The sequence below is a fragment of the Drosophila teissieri genome, chromosome 2R, assembly GCF_016746235.2.
Source record: "Drosophila teissieri strain GT53w chromosome 2R, Prin_Dtei_1.1, whole genome shotgun sequence".
NCBI lineage: Eukaryota > Metazoa > Arthropoda > Insecta > Diptera > Drosophilidae > Drosophila > Drosophila teissieri.
In genome coordinates, this window is record NC_053030.1 from 20,064,395 (window position 1) to 20,079,088 (window position 14,694).

General features: G+C 39.8%; 10 protein-coding genes across 10 annotated transcripts; 3 read left to right on the plus strand and 7 right to left on the minus strand.

The window, feature by feature from the left end:
• Positions 1-922: 922 nt before the first annotated feature.
• On the minus strand, positions 923-2,486 carry LOC122612564 (chitinase-like protein Idgf5). The gene is made up of 3 exons (XM_043786271.1): positions 2,317-2,486; positions 1,691-2,251; positions 923-1,635 (listed from the first exon to the last, which is right to left on the minus strand). Exons 1-3 carry the CDS (start codon positions 2,444-2,446, stop codon positions 992-994), a joined length of 1,335 nt encoding a protein of 444 aa, XP_043642206.1. The 5' UTR covers positions 2,447-2,486; the 3' UTR covers positions 923-991.
• Positions 2,487-6,054: 3,568 nt separating this feature from the next.
• LOC122612566 (bomanin-068) lies at positions 6,055-6,526 on the plus strand. The gene is made up of 2 exons (XM_043786274.1): positions 6,055-6,156; positions 6,237-6,526. Exons 1-2 carry the CDS (start codon positions 6,105-6,107, stop codon positions 6,305-6,307), a joined length of 123 nt encoding a protein of 40 aa, XP_043642209.1. The 5' UTR covers positions 6,055-6,104; the 3' UTR covers positions 6,308-6,526.
• On the minus strand, positions 6,527-6,828 carry LOC122612565 (bomanin-065). The gene is made up of 2 exons (XM_043786272.1): positions 6,725-6,828; positions 6,527-6,658 (listed from the first exon to the last, which is right to left on the minus strand). The coding sequence occupies exons 1-2, from the start codon at positions 6,819-6,821 to the stop codon at positions 6,588-6,590; spliced, it is 168 nt and encodes a 55-aa protein (XP_043642207.1). The 5' UTR covers positions 6,822-6,828; the 3' UTR covers positions 6,527-6,587.
• A 488-nt stretch (positions 6,829-7,316) lies between these two features.
• LOC122614680 (bomanin-836) lies at positions 7,317-7,723 on the minus strand. The gene is made up of 2 exons (XM_043789297.1): positions 7,588-7,723; positions 7,317-7,524 (listed from the first exon to the last, which is right to left on the minus strand). Exons 1-2 carry the CDS (start codon positions 7,649-7,651, stop codon positions 7,358-7,360), a joined length of 231 nt encoding a protein of 76 aa, XP_043645232.1. The 5' UTR covers positions 7,652-7,723; the 3' UTR covers positions 7,317-7,357.
• A 501-nt stretch (positions 7,724-8,224) lies between these two features.
• On the minus strand, positions 8,225-8,655 carry LOC122614356 (bomanin Short 3). The gene is made up of 2 exons (XM_043788926.1): positions 8,497-8,655; positions 8,225-8,425 (listed from the first exon to the last, which is right to left on the minus strand). Exons 1-2 carry the CDS (start codon positions 8,546-8,548, stop codon positions 8,358-8,360), a joined length of 120 nt encoding a protein of 39 aa, XP_043644861.1. The 5' UTR covers positions 8,549-8,655; the 3' UTR covers positions 8,225-8,357.
• A 1,320-nt stretch (positions 8,656-9,975) lies between these two features.
• Positions 9,976-10,401, minus strand: LOC122614155 (bomanin Short 2). Its single transcript, XM_043788648.1, has 2 exons — positions 10,266-10,401; positions 9,976-10,202 (listed from the first exon to the last, which is right to left on the minus strand). Exons 1-2 carry the CDS (start codon positions 10,381-10,383, stop codon positions 10,123-10,125), a joined length of 198 nt encoding a protein of 65 aa, XP_043644583.1. The 5' UTR covers positions 10,384-10,401; the 3' UTR covers positions 9,976-10,122.
• Positions 10,402-11,323: 922 nt separating this feature from the next.
• LOC122613983 (keratin, type II cytoskeletal 2 epidermal) lies at positions 11,324-11,961 on the plus strand. Its single transcript, XM_043788433.1, has 2 exons — positions 11,324-11,463; positions 11,519-11,961. The coding sequence occupies exons 1-2, from the start codon at positions 11,406-11,408 to the stop codon at positions 11,944-11,946; spliced, it is 486 nt and encodes a 161-aa protein (XP_043644368.1). The 5' UTR covers positions 11,324-11,405; the 3' UTR covers positions 11,947-11,961.
• A 21-nt stretch (positions 11,962-11,982) lies between these two features.
• Positions 11,983-12,391, minus strand: LOC122613986 (bomanin Short 1-like). Its single transcript, XM_043788437.1, has 2 exons — positions 12,245-12,391; positions 11,983-12,181 (listed from the first exon to the last, which is right to left on the minus strand). Exons 1-2 carry the CDS (start codon positions 12,300-12,302, stop codon positions 12,102-12,104), a joined length of 138 nt encoding a protein of 45 aa, XP_043644372.1. The 5' UTR covers positions 12,303-12,391; the 3' UTR covers positions 11,983-12,101.
• Positions 12,392-12,600: 209 nt separating this feature from the next.
• On the minus strand, positions 12,601-13,030 carry LOC122613987 (bomanin Short 2-like). Its single transcript, XM_043788438.1, has 2 exons — positions 12,871-13,030; positions 12,601-12,803 (listed from the first exon to the last, which is right to left on the minus strand). Exons 1-2 carry the CDS (start codon positions 12,926-12,928, stop codon positions 12,724-12,726), a joined length of 138 nt encoding a protein of 45 aa, XP_043644373.1. The 5' UTR covers positions 12,929-13,030; the 3' UTR covers positions 12,601-12,723.
• On the plus strand, positions 12,955-13,890 carry LOC122613984 (bomanin Bicipital 1). The gene is made up of 3 exons (XM_043788435.1): positions 12,955-13,076; positions 13,144-13,416; positions 13,479-13,890. Exons 2-3 carry the CDS (start codon positions 13,359-13,361, stop codon positions 13,775-13,777), a joined length of 357 nt encoding a protein of 118 aa, XP_043644370.1. The 5' UTR covers positions 12,955-13,076; positions 13,144-13,358; the 3' UTR covers positions 13,778-13,890.
• The last annotated feature ends 804 nt before the right edge of the window (positions 13,891-14,694 follow it).

Here is a 14,694-nt window from a genome sequence, read left to right on the forward strand (position 1 = left end):
CCAAATTTGCCTCTTATCTGCGGGTCTCGGCGCTCCAACCCCCAAAAGTCCCCAAAAGGGCGGCGCCGTCGTTTAAAATACTCTTAAAAACGAAGCCCAAGTCTAAATACCTGCAGGGTGAAGTCCGTTTCCAAACCCACGGAAGTCCTTCAGGAGATGCTGGCGTGAGTGGAGATGGAATCACGCACTCCAAAAATATATTTAATATGAAGAAAAAATTCAATAGTTTATGTTTTGAGTTGCAGATGGTTAGGCATCTATGAGAGTATGTTCTTTCAGTTTTCTTATTGTTAATCATGCCAGTTGGTAGATGATTCATTATTATGTTTTGCTCTTTACTTATCAGAATGTATTAACCTTTCAAGCTTTAAAGTCATAAATAAATGTTAAAGACTACGCTATTTTTTTGTGAAAACCTTAAGCCGGGTTTCCGGAACTCGTGACTTTGTGGGCATCTCAGGGACTTACCTTGCGTCGCCGCGTTTTATGCGGCTCATTGCAGCGGAGTGGTGGCAGGCAAACTAATTGGTTTAATTTCAACTTTTACTTTGGCCCAGCCAGTCGCCATGCCACCCCGTCACCACCCAACACCACCCAACCACCCCCAGTAGCCACCCCACGTCCTTGCGAGCATGGCACCCCCCCCTCCCAGATTCCACCCAACGTGTCAGTGGCATTTGAGAAGTTTGCTTTGCCTTTCGCTTCGCCTGGCACTTCAGTTGCCTTCGTGGCGGCAGGACGCTTTTACTTTTTCCTTTTCTCGCTTTTACAGGATTCCACTTGGCCGGTTTATTTCCTGCTCCGTCTCCTTCTCCTTACTTTTCTCGCATCTCAATTTATCCTAGTTTTCATTAAATAAACAACGGGTTTCTTATATTTCCAAAGAAAGTAAGACACGCGGAAGCCATTTGTAAGCTCCGTAAGTGGGCATACTTTACTATTTTAAATTCAATTTTTTACAATTTTAATTTTATTGCAAAGACCAGTGGTTCTATAGCTTAAATTTAATGCTACGCAGAATGGGGAATTTTTCGCCAGCACATTGGCCACGAAAATCATCCATGGACAGGTCATGGAAGGCCACTCCGCCCAATCCCTGCGCCTGCACATAGCCCGCCTTGATGGCCGCCGTCATGGGATCCTCGTAGCCCACCCAGAGGCCATTCTCGTCACGAGCATCCGCCGCCCGGTAGGCGTAGATGCCAAAACGCTTGGTGGGATCGCCCACTTTGCGCAGATGCGGCACCTCGCGATCCTGCGGTTGCTGCTGCAGCAAATCACAAATCTCCGGCCAGCTAAGCAATCCGGATGTAACCGTTTGCCTACCCGGCGGTGCGGCTCCATTTGCCGCCGGAATCGGTGGATAGCCGGTGATGCCGGAACGACGAGTCATATTCCAAGCGCGACCGTAACTGGTCACGCCCACGTGCAGCTTGTGGGCACTGATGGCGGAGGTGCGGTTCAGCCAATACTGCACCTGGTGCTGCACATTGTGACTGGGATCCCGGTCGTACATGGCATACAGTGGTGCGGGCAGATCTGCAACTTCGGGATCGCGTTCCGGTGTCTGGAAGTCGTAGGTGCCCAGGTTGACGAAGTCCACGTTACTCAGCACCAATGGAACATCAATAAAGACTGCGGTAAGTGAAAGTTACTAGTTAGAAATTTATAATGTAATGATGTTACTTACGTTCCGCTGAAACATGGGGCAGCATGCTGACGGTTAGCAGTTGGCCAGCCCGCCGCAGATCGGCTTGCAGCTCTGCGAGAAGGGTGGCAAACTGCTGGCGATGCTCCTCCGACTTGTCGTCCACCGACGAGGAACTGAACCAGCCACGAAACGAACCCCACACCCTCTTGAACACGCCCTGGCGAAGTTTGGGCCTATTTTTGGGGAACTGCCAGGCGAGATCGATGCCATCGAAGCCGTGGTTGTTTAGCTCCGCCAGTACGCTCGCCTGGAAGCTTTTCCGATGCTCCGGCTGTTCCAGTAAGCTCAGATACTTGTCACTATCTGCCACGCCCTCGCTGTCCACATCCCGATCGCCGCCCACCGACAGCAGGAAGCGGACATGCGGATACTTCTGGCGCAGAGCAGTGATGTGGCGATAATGCTGGCGATCATTGGTCAACAATGGATCCAAACTCCTGATCTTATAGGTCTCGGCATCAATGCCCGCATAGCCGTAGACCAGAAAGTTGCAAAACTGTAGAGCGGGCTCCAGTTCGGCCAGCGACATTTGGGCGGGGCCTGCAATGCAGAGATAACCCCTGATCCACTTGCCACACGTTGATTAAAATAAGGCGAAAACTCACCTTCACGCTCAAAACTCTTCGCATCGTAGAAGCAGACCAGTTTTCCCACCTCGGCGTAGATGCACTGGAAAATGGCGAAAAAACTGCAGAGCAGTAATCCTCCATATGGATTGTTTTGGATGAACATCATGCTACGAAGTACCGCTTAGCACTAAGTTGGATTCACATCTGAACTGGGGCGACGATTTGTTTTGATGAACATCAGTTGAAACAAGCGCTGATAAGAACTTTATCAGCTTTGTGTTCTTAAACATGTTATTAGAAATTTGTAGTACATGTACCCAAAAGCATTGCATACTTTTCAGCGAAATTCCTTTAGTGCGCATCCTAAATGAATGTTTCTAGCTACAGGAACTCAATTAATTTCATATACATATCAAACAGAACCCTTGAAATTCACATGTCTACAATTATATGGAATACAAGATTTCCAATTTCATTTCAACTGAGCTACTTAACCACCCTCCATTATACACATTTGCCACAAAACTGGCAAACAAACATCCACCATACAACCCACACACACAGATTAGTGTCGCTCAAAGTAAAAAGTGGGTGGTCGAATGGGTGGCTTGGGTTTTCAAAGTGTCACTTCCACAACTTCAATGCCAATCCGAAGACCTGCACTCAGCACCAATTTATCGATTCCCGCAGGACAATAATGTTTGCTCATGCTCGTAACGCTTAAGCACATTAAAGCCCTCGACTTCAACGACGGAATGATGAGTTGTCACTCCGCCCACGAGTGGTGCCGCCACAACTGGAGGTCAGCAGCACTCAAACATGGATGGCCGTGTCCATGTCCTTGCTTGTCCATACCCCCAGTTGATTAGCAATTTTGCTCACGTGACGGCAAGGGGCCAAATGTGTTGACTGCCAACTTCCAACTGTCATGTCATTTGATGGAAATGGAAGGGTCAACTGTGGGGGGATGGGTTCAGTGGTGGGTTGCTGTTTTTGCTTTGAAAACTTTTTTGGGAAACCAAGTCGAATTGCTTGTTTGTCAGTCCCACGGATAATTTACTTTGTTACTTTATTTACGAGATCTCGCTTCATTCGTTTTGAACTTAAAAAATAACACTTACGTAAAATAAAGTGTTATCTGAAATAAAATTCAAATCGATGTAGTTTGGTAAACAACTGCACAACTGTTTTATAATTAAACTGTTGATTGTGGTTTTTTGTACCTAGGCCGTTTTCACATAACACGCCCAAGTGAGAGCAGCAAAATGAATTCCAAGTTTTGCGAGTTTATGCAAAAGGCCACAGTTGGTTGCATCATAAAACCAAATGGTGAGAGCCATAAAACTAACCGCAGCACAAAAAAAAGGACAATAAAGGAAGCCAACGGTGGGGAAAAGCCAACAGGAATCAACAGTATGTAACCACAAGCACGGACGCTTAGGCAATCAACTAACAAAATGCACACATGTTCGGGGGCACTGCTTTCCACTTTCTACTTACAACTTTCTACTTTCTAACGCCCCTCCCATTCCACCCCATTGCCCATGCCACGCCCACTGCTGAGTCGTACCTAAACGGTTATTAAGAATGAAATATCTTAGTTCTTTTCACAGTTCTATTCTTTTTGCCACGCCCACGCTTACGCCCACAAACCTCCAAAAACTGCCACGCCCATACTTTAAAAAAATGTTGTGAAATTTTTTCACATTTTTGTTCGTCTTGTAAATTTAACGCTATATACCAAAAATCTTTTTGCCACGCCCACTCTAACGCCCACAAACCGGCAAAAACGGTCAGTGTTGAAATTTCTCTTCGCACTTCCACTAGCTGAGTAACAGGTATCAGATAGTCGGGGAACTCGACTATAGCGTCCTTTCTTGTTTTCTTTTCTATTGCGAAAGGAAGTAAATCCCTCGCATTCCATGTATTTGTTGTTTCGCATTTTGTACATATTATACGTATAATTTCAAAATAAACAACTATTGTGTTTTTGTTTAATGTTTCCAAGGGTAATGATGCCAGCCGTTTCTATAACCGCCGTCCTGTGAAACAGCTGACAAACAACAATTCATTAGTTTATTAATTATAATTAAAAACCAAATATGAAACAGTTCTACTTACCGTTGGCCACAGCCAGCAGAACGAGTACGAAGAGGCTGACGACGGAGAAGAATTTCATATTTATTCTGGATTGGTTTCTCCGGTTTTGGATTTTGGAGTGCACTGAGCTATAGATTGGACTCAACTGATGATCTTGTCCCAAGCCACTTCCTAAATAGGCGTGCGTCGGATCGGAACGCCACGCAAATACAAATTCAGAGATAAGCATTTGGAACATTTTTGGGTTATTGGGCGAAACCCAAAGATTTATTATTTATATGCCGTGACCGTGACCTTTGAAAAATGTTTTGATATTTTTTCATTTTTTTTTTAATTTTGCAGCAGACTTCTGTTTCATTTGAGTTTATAGAGCATGAACATGACCACTTGAGACCTCCGACTTGCCGCACTTAAACACCACTCGACTCCTTCGAGCAGAAACATTTGGCCGACTTTAAAGGCAACTTGAGGCTGGATTTAATTCGTGAATACTCGACTCGATGATTAACTTTTTTCGAGGGACATGTGGCAGCTGCCGCTGCCCGCAGCGCGTAATTAAATTGTTAACGCGCACGTGTCGGCTGGCCGTCTATACAGGCGCACATTTCACACATATTACGTATACGCACATGTGTACGCTCATTTGGCTGGAGTTCATTTATCCGTAATGCCATCTACGTTGACAAATGTGTGTGAAACAACAACGAGAACAACAACAACAACGTTTAGCGCATGCGGCACTAATCCTGGGTGAATGGAAGCTGGTTGACTGCGTTAAACCTAAACCCTTTCTCCGCCCCATTTGCATTCACCTTTCTTCGTGCCACATCACCCACCACACCACCAGCCCACCGAAAACCCTAACAATCGCCTCAAGCCCCTCGAAACACCCAAAAAACTCATTTTGCATGAAGCCCGACTGGTGGTTTTTTAATGCTTCATTGGCTTAATTGCCAGTCATGTGCAACAACACGTACACTGTAAGAAAAACACTGTGTTAAAATTAAGTAAATAATTAATAATTGATTTGTTATTTAAGAAAAATGTGTTTCATTGTACTGCACAACTTTTGCAGTCGAAGCCATTATAATTTGCCTAATTACTTATTAAAAACCTATTTAATTAAATATGAAAACAAAAAATGGTATAATGAAACCTTTGATAACAAAACATTATACGTTTTGGCAACATAACCAATTTTTTGTTTTGGCTATTTGAGCTTTTCCTTTCAGTGCACAAGCAAAGTCACTGAATCAAACATACACACCTATGTATGTATATCAACTTCTGCAAAGTTAATTCGACCACAAACACGTTCATTTACCTTTGGCGGCCACATAGATACACAAGTAACAAAAAAAATTTAGTTTAAGAAATTCTTGATAGGAATCAATTTAAATGATTTTATTGAAGCTAGAATAAGTTTCTTTTATAATGATTACAAATGTATGTAAAACGTGCTACAATCAAATAAGTGAGATTCAAAATTTCTTCGGAATCAATTACTGTTTGCAAATTACAGACTAAGATCTATTCAATGCAACTGAACCGATGGGGATGTGCTGTAGAAATCAAGTTATGACGCATTTTTATATATTGTAAAGGTCAAGAATTAATTGAAAAAGTGCGCAATTTACTAATCAATACGACTGGCGCGGCTATAAAAGAGACCTGTTCGAATCGATAGGTAGATTTAGTCGCTAAATCGTTAAAACACTCACAATATGAAGCTGCTCTCGATCGCTTTTCTATTGGGACTTTTGGCTTTGGCTAGTGGTAAGTGCTCAATGATGTGCTCCAGAAATAATCAACATTTGTTTCAAATTAAACTCGTTTCTTCATTTATGTCCTTCTAGCCAATCCAATGAGTCCTGGCAATGTGATCATAAACGGCGACTGCAAAGTTTGCAATATTCGAGGCGATTAGAGTGTTGAACTCAAGCGAATTTTTGTGGGATTATGATATAAAATAAAATCACTGAAACAACAAAATGTAGTTTATAATATATGTAACTCATTTTTGAATTTATAGCGCAATGTATTTAATTACAAGTCGTTGTGATACGTAGTCGCATTTAAAAGACCTCCCAAGCAAATGTTCCCAATTTTACAGTTTTGTGTACGAATAAAATAAATAAAACCCTTATTTAATGCACAATCTTTATTTTCCATAAGTGTGGTTTACACAAAGTTTATTTAACTCCACTTTAGCCCCCGTGGACATTACAATGGCGGCAATCTCCATTGATAATGACATTACCCGGATTTAGCGGAGAAGCTATAGCAATAATCAAATAATATCTATGAAATTGGGTTAATATTTATGAAACTCACGGATACGTACCCACTGCCATGGCGAGCAGACCGAATAGAAAGATCAAGGACACCCACTTCATGTTGTTGGCAACGTTTCGAATGTAACTGATAAAAATGCACTTCATTGGTTTTCTTTTATAGCCACCTTTTAAGGTGCATTTATATATCAGGTTTTTCCCTGATAGTGAGTATCTAAGCTATTGCAAATACAAGTTCAAGTACAAGGTCGTCACAAGTCGGGAAATGCCCTATAAAAATGTTTCCCTTGATAAGACGATACATATTATAAATATAGCAAAACAAAATGTAGCGATAATGACATCAATCAGTCTAATATATGTATATATGTATGTATATAAATAGATTAATGTAAATGTGTCTCGCATAGGAAACCCAAAACGGTTGTGCACTCAAATCAAAATATAAATCAAAAACTGACCTAAATATTAAAAGCCTCTTAGTTAAAAAAAAATTGGCAGATTTTAATTTTAGTGTTATCATTTAGAAACAAATTAAATGCTCATTTGGTTTATTTATATTCCCAGAAACTAAAATATAAAAGATAAGAAAAGATAAAGATAATGAATCTTAAATTCCCAGAAAATAATATTTAAAAGATCTTAGTTCACAAATTTTATTGATGTTTTGATAACATGGCAAATTAGGTGAATATATTATACATAATTCCAAAGAATATCGCTCCAGATGTCAAAGTGTACGACATGGAAGACGCTGAGTTATGATCTGGAGGAGTTATAATTCCCGCATCGTCATCGGGCCTATTACAGTCGATGCATTTTCCATTGATATACACCTTTCCCGGCGTAGCTGCAATTAGAAAATGTTTAGCTAAAAATCTACTAAAATCTATTTATTTAGTAAAATAATTACCATTTACAGCTAACAGCAGGCAGAAAAGCAGCATCAAAGTTGCGGCGAATTGAAGGGGTTTCATGTTTTTCCTTCGCGATTTCAAATAAATCTGACTGCGAAACTGCGAGTGCTCTGCTTTTTATATGGCCTTAGTACATAGTGCATATAGTATTAACTTATTATATGTATATATAATTGTTTAGTGCGATTTTACAAAGGGCTTTTAAAGAAAGATAAGGAACATATACTCTTTAATTAGTTCTTAAATTGTTGTAATTTATTAAACGAATTTAGAAATCTGCATTGATTGAGCTGCTAAATTATACATTCAGTAATTATAATTTTATGATTATTATTATTTCAAATTATTATACATTTTTAAGACATTTATTTGAACTGTAAAAATAGGGTATTCTCCAATAATTTGACTAATTATTTATAACTGCTTTGTGTTTTTCCCATATCTCTAAAATAAATTATAAGGCTCTAAGAAATATTAAGTTTTAATTACAATGGATGGTTTCATTGTAAGTTTTCCTAGAACTTTGTAACACATTATGTGTCTAGAAACTATTTAAGAGGCTGATTATCCAACTCGGCTGCCCTTTGATTTCTATAGAAATCAATAATATTCTCCCATAAAAATAGAATGTTGTTTTGTTTGAATATTTGTAATTTGGTCAATTGGTTTTTGGAATTTCTATTACATTTTCGACTTAATAATATGTGACTGTGCGTGAACTTCAAGTGGCATCATTCTTCAGCTCCATGGAGCCTCTTTGCTGCCCTTAGGCCCTCACATTGCAGACGCGGCAGTCGCCGTTGATGATGACATTGCCAGGAGTCAGGGGATTGGCTGTGGTGAAAATATAATTGAAATCATAATTAAATAACATATTTGGCTTGTGAATAGTTGGGATTACTCACCGCTGGCCAGTGCGACCAGACCCAGAACAAAGGCAACTGATAGGAATTTCATGTTGGTGGTTTTGTGGTTGGTTTCTGAGCTTGACTCCAGAGGATATGCAGCTAACAACTGATGATGAAAGGGTTGAGCTGCACGGCTTATATAGCTCCATGTCCCAGTGCCGCCCAGTCGCACTGAGCTGTCTTATCAACCTGTTGTTGGCAGCGACACCTGGAAAACTCTGGCCGAGATTGGGATTCTCCCCAAGCCCAAGCCCAAGCCCAAGCCCAAGTCCAAGCCCAAGCTGCAGTCATCAGCCTCAAACGTAAAATCCCCAAGTTTAGCGGTGCAACGTTCTCAATGAAATTGAGCGTAAACAAGTGCAAGCTGATAGCCCCGGGGTTGCGCGATTGGGAAAGGGAACTCCGAGCTGGTCCAGAGCGCGATTCTATTCACGTGCGGTGGCCAGACTGCAAACCTGATTCCATTTGGCTTGGCGCCCCTGCTATTCGTTTTTCCCAGTATTGAGACCCGTTTTTATGCGTTCAATTCCGCCGAATCAATAAACTGCCAGATTAGCACCCAGTGTATTAGCACGTTTTGTGCGCAAATGGGTAATCAAGGTACTTGGCCATAGTCTGGCTTCAAGCAACTCCCAATAAATCCAAGTGAAATTCCAGAAAAAAGCTTATCATTATTCAAATAAATATATCTACAATGCTTATCATATGCTTATGTTTTGTTTCTTATTTAAATAAGCAATGGTAATTTATTACGATTTTATTAAATAAAAGCATGTTAAGCTAAAGTGCCCATCTAATAATGGTGATATAGTTAACTATTTATTTTCAGACTGTAGGTAGGAAACAAGTATAAGTATATAAGAATATAGTTTTATTCGTTTACTTTAGTTTACTTACAAAATATGTTTGTAACAAAATATTTTATAATAATAATAGCGGTGCAAATAAGTTAAGATTAGGTTATCAACCTGCAGTGCAACAGTGCGTATGAGTAATTTGCTATGAAGTTTGATCTAAAAGGCGAAGTACTATTCAGATGTTTGCATCATTTAAAGATAATTTTTTAATAATTTTATTGGTGCATCCTCTAAGTTTTTTTTGCTGAAAAAAGAAATATTTTACAAATTGAATACAAGCATAGTGAATTTTTTACTATCAAGTTTAAAATTGAAAATGTAAGCATTTTTCATGAAGTGCTGTTATTTTATTTTACGCCTAATTTTGTCGTTCTTAACAAAGTTCCTTATTTAAGATAAGAATAAATAAAACAATTGTAGTTCTTTTTCATTTTCTTAAAAAGTGAATTATTTAACCTTTCTAAAAAGGTATTTCAGCTCCTTTTAAGCCCTAAATTGTAGGTAGGAGACTTTTTCAAAGTTTTACTGGGCAAGTGCTGCTATTTAATTTTTCGCAGCTGTATATAGCTTTTATTTGATAGTAAACATTTCCCTTAAGCAGATATTTAAAATACGAAAATAGTTTTGCTTTTCCATCATTTTATTTGTAACTGGCAATGTGTTTTACTACTAGTATTCATTTTAGTACAAGAGTGATAGTATAAATATGGTGTTTTGGATTTGAGGTAAGTTTAGGCCCTTCTTCGAGTTTTTGGCGAGCACTTTCCTACTTTCCACCGTGCACATTGCAGTACTTGCAGTCGCCGTTGATCACCACATTGCCTGGATCCGGCGACAGGGGAACAGCTGAGGAGGAAAATGAATAATTAATTATGCAATTAAATAGCAGTTAAATATAGCAATACTAACCGTTGGCCACAGCCAGCAGACCGAACACGAAAACGGTGACGACGGAGAAGAACTTCATATTGATGCTGGGCTGTTTGTTGTGGTTTTCGATGGCAGGTGCGCAGGCAATTGATTGCATTCAACTGATGCTCTTGGCTACTTTTGCCTGATCTTTTATAGCTCAGCCTCGCATCTTGGTGCAACAAGTGTGCACTGGGTGTACGGCGGCTTTTGATAAGCCCCATTGAATCGCAGGCGCTTGGGAAAACACAAAAGGTTGAGCGTTTAATTGCAGTTTGTTTTGCGTATTTATATCTGGAAATTCCAGTCCGCTTATGGGATGCATAAAGGTGTGTGTTGTTGTGCCAACTAGCTGGTAGTTCAAGAGAAAACCATTAGAGTTCTTGGAAGTATTCATATAGTTGCAGTTCAATATTTACCTTCCAAAGAACTGAATAATTGAATAAACTTGTTGTTATTTACCTCAATCTTAGCCACATGCAACTGGAAATTGCTAAAACTAAAACAAACAATGGCAACAACATTATTTTGCATATATTTCGATATAGAAATGTGCGCTCAGAGAAATTAAAACCGGCTTATAACATTTTGAATACAAAGTTTGCACGTGCTGCAAATTAAATTAACAGGTATACACTTAAATTAAAGAACGAGTTCATTTTAAATTTATTTCTATGTAATAAAAATGCTTGAAATTTAAATAGTAAACTTTTTGCATGTCAATTTAGTTAAAGCTATTCATATCTCCTTGTAAATATTCAATAGATGTTGTTGATGAGATTAAATAAGAACTCTTTGTAATGTTTAAAAAAAATTTAAACTTAAGTGACACTTATTAGGAACTAAAATCTAATAAACATATAGGCAGAAACTATTTAAATTTAGGTAAATAATTGAAATAAAATTGCATCAGCGGCTCTGTAAATTTTATTGACAGGTAGTCGACTTTATTGATTCGAAAAAATGTGATAATTTATAGTTCTACTTAATCTCTACTCAGGCAACAGTCAATAGTTCAGCTTTGTTTTAAGTCAGATCGGTTTTAAACTTGTATACATTACATATAGATTACAGATCTGAGCTAATCGGGACGGCTATATAAGAGGGCGACGGTGATCAATCAGCTTAGAGAGCCGCATAATGAAGAGCCTGACGTTATTGGCGCTATTGTTCTTGGCCACGTTGGCCTTTGTCCACGGTCGGTTTGAAGGCCAAAAGGTTTCACCTTGAAAACTAACCATTTTTTCTTCCAGCTGGCAAGGTAACCATCAACGGCAAGTGCGTAAACTGCTCTCATGATCCAACTACTACCACCACCACCCACAAACCCACAACTGGAAAAGGAAGCAGAGGTAGGACGACAGCCAAGCCCAGCTCCAAATCACCTCCATCCCGCGGTCGCTCATCATGGGATGACGATGATGATGATCTCGCCGGCGGCTGGTCACTGCATCAATCTTCTGGAGGAAGTCAGTACATTGGCAGGCGTTCCAAACGCCAGTCGCGCGGTGGTCAGTACATCGATTTGGGTGGATCTGGCTTAGGCGGAGGAGGAGGCGGAGGAGGAGGCGGAGGAGGAGGCTGGCCAGGATCTGGCATAACCACCATCGATGCCAGAGGCTATCCCGGCGGAACCCTGGTGCGCAACAGCGATTGCGTCGGATGTAATATTCGTGGATGAAATCAATAAATTATTGAAATAACAAGAAGTACTATATATTTTGGCAAATTATATACATCCATATGTTATGTCGTAGGATGCTTAGAATTTGTTTCTATTTTATTACAAATGGAAAAAGGCATTTTACATTCTAGGGTTTATTTAACTACAATTCTCTATTTGCCACCGCGAACATTGCAGTTTACACAATCGCCATTGATGATAACATTTCCTGGATCGGGTGACAGCGGAACAGCTTCAAAATAAGATGATTATTTATTCACAGGATCAACTAATTCATCTTTCAGATTCTACACACCTTTGGCTAAAGCCAGGGCACCAAGCACAAATATGGTGACGACTGTAAAGAATCTCATATTGATTTTCAATAAATAGATCCGGTTTTATAAGCTGCACACCGGTCCAACGATAGTCTACAACTGATGCTCTCGATCTACGGAATCAGATTATATATAGTCGATAGTAAAATCGGAGAATCGGAGTGACTCAAGTGCAGTAGGAGATGAGAGCATTGATTAAGAGACAAATGAAATCTGTTAACTATGCACATTATAAGGAATAACATTTTTAAAAGCTTATCGCTGTCCTGTTCCACATTTTTCCTAAGAAATTTAAATGCATTAGTTGGTAGCTACACACAAATAAAACTCGACTTGTTTTCTTTTCTTGTGTAAAACGTAGTAAATTCCTCTCTTTTTATGTATTTGTTTGTTTGGCATTATAAATTCTATGTGTGACTTCAGGATAAATGGTCTCGATCCTTGGACAAGAATCTTCCTACTTTCCACCGCGCACATTGCAGTACTTGCAGTCGCCGTTGATGATCACGTTTCCTGGATCGGGCGACAGTGGAACAGCTGAGAAAAACAATTCATTAGATAAATAATTATAATTATAAACTAAATTTGAAATAGTTTTACTCACCGTTGGCCACAGCCAGCAGACCGAGTACGAAGACGGCGACGACGGAGAAGAATTTCATATTGATTCTGGATTGTTTCGATTGAGATAAACTGATGATTTTGGATAGTGGGAACCGGGCTTATATAGTCGACCGTCGGATCGGAAAGCTACGCAAATGCAAATTCCACATAAAAAATGAATAGTCAATGCTATCGAGATAAATTTACGTGTGTATCAGGTGTGTTCCGGTTTTTGTATACTCCATATGACCATAAGCTTTCGTTTTATTTCTAGCTAGCAAATAACAAAGTACGAGCTTTGGTGATTGGGGACTTCTGAAAAACCCTGCCAAGAGTTATCTGTAAATTGAACTGGTTACGGGGCGAATCCCGCACCTATCTACCCTCGGTTGACCCTCCTCTGCCTTCTGGCTTTCAGAACAAAACAATACATAAAAGCTTTTGGATTTTATATTTTTCGAGCAGATTCGTCTTGCACGCAGACTGAGAATGAGGTGCCTGATTGTGTTCCTTGCAATTGTCGTTGTCCTGGCTTCCCAGGCCCACGGTAAGAATCAGATGGACCCCTCTCACTGCCACAATTTGCCTTATCAGTTCATTACTCCGCAGCCGGACGTGTGATTATCGGCGGAGTATGCCAGGATTGCAGTCTGCCGGTGGCGGAAAAAGTGGTGGTCGGTGGCCAATCCTACAGGACGGGCAGGCCGGGCCAGGGAACAGTCTATATCAATTCCCCCGACGCTCATCCAGGAGCTCTGGGCGCTTCGATCCATTCAATCCATGCAGCTGGCCGCGGACGAGGCGGTGGCACCCAGTATCCGGATGGCTTTAGTGGTCGCCTGCCTAGTGGCACTTACCTTCACAATAAGGATTGCGTGGGCTGCAGCATCAACGGGGGCGGGAATTAATCCAATTATGCCGTGTATAGAGCATTAATAAAATACCTCGCATTTTTAATTAATTAATTAATGCTGGCATTACTTACAACTCTTTAATAAATTCTCAAAGGCTATCCTTTTGTTGGTAAACTTATAGCACTTCGTACGGTATCTTGTTGGAGTATTTTAGGAATTTTGTTTGAGTTTTGCTTAGAGATCCATTAAAAACTATGAGAAATTTGATTTTATAGCTGACTTTTCGTTCTTATTACTTAGCACGCCTTTTGAATATATGATGCAATTTTATTAATAATTATACCCGTTACTCGTAGAGTAAAAGGGTATACTAGATTCGTTGAAAAGTATGTAACAGACAGAAGGAAACGTTCCCCCCATATAGAGTATATATATTCTTGATCAGGATCAGTACCCGAGTCGATCTGGCCATGTCCGTCTGCCTGTCCGGCCGTTTGAACATCGAGATCTCAGGAACGCCCACAAATGTAAAATGTAGATCTTACTATGAGTTGCATGATCCCTACAGAGTAGTATGTTCTGACTATAATAGATTCTATCCTATTATCTTTAATTCTGACTCTCTGCCGCTTTTGAAGCGATCAATATTAACGTTTTGAACAAATTCATAGATCTTACTAGTATATATATATTTCTTCGCCAAAAATTGTCAATGTTGAAATTTCTTCTTCGCACTTCCAAAAGCTTTGTAACGGGTATCAGATAGTCGGGACACTCGACTATAGCATTCTCTCTTGTGTTTAATTTAATTTTTGCATATGCATTTATTTATATGAAAGCATTATGTATTGTTTGGCATACACATTTTGTTTTCGCAATATTCAAGCTTACATAATAAGCTTACTTCCATAAAAGTTTATTAATATTTGCGATATTAGACAATAATTGAATACTAACCTGCACTAAAATTT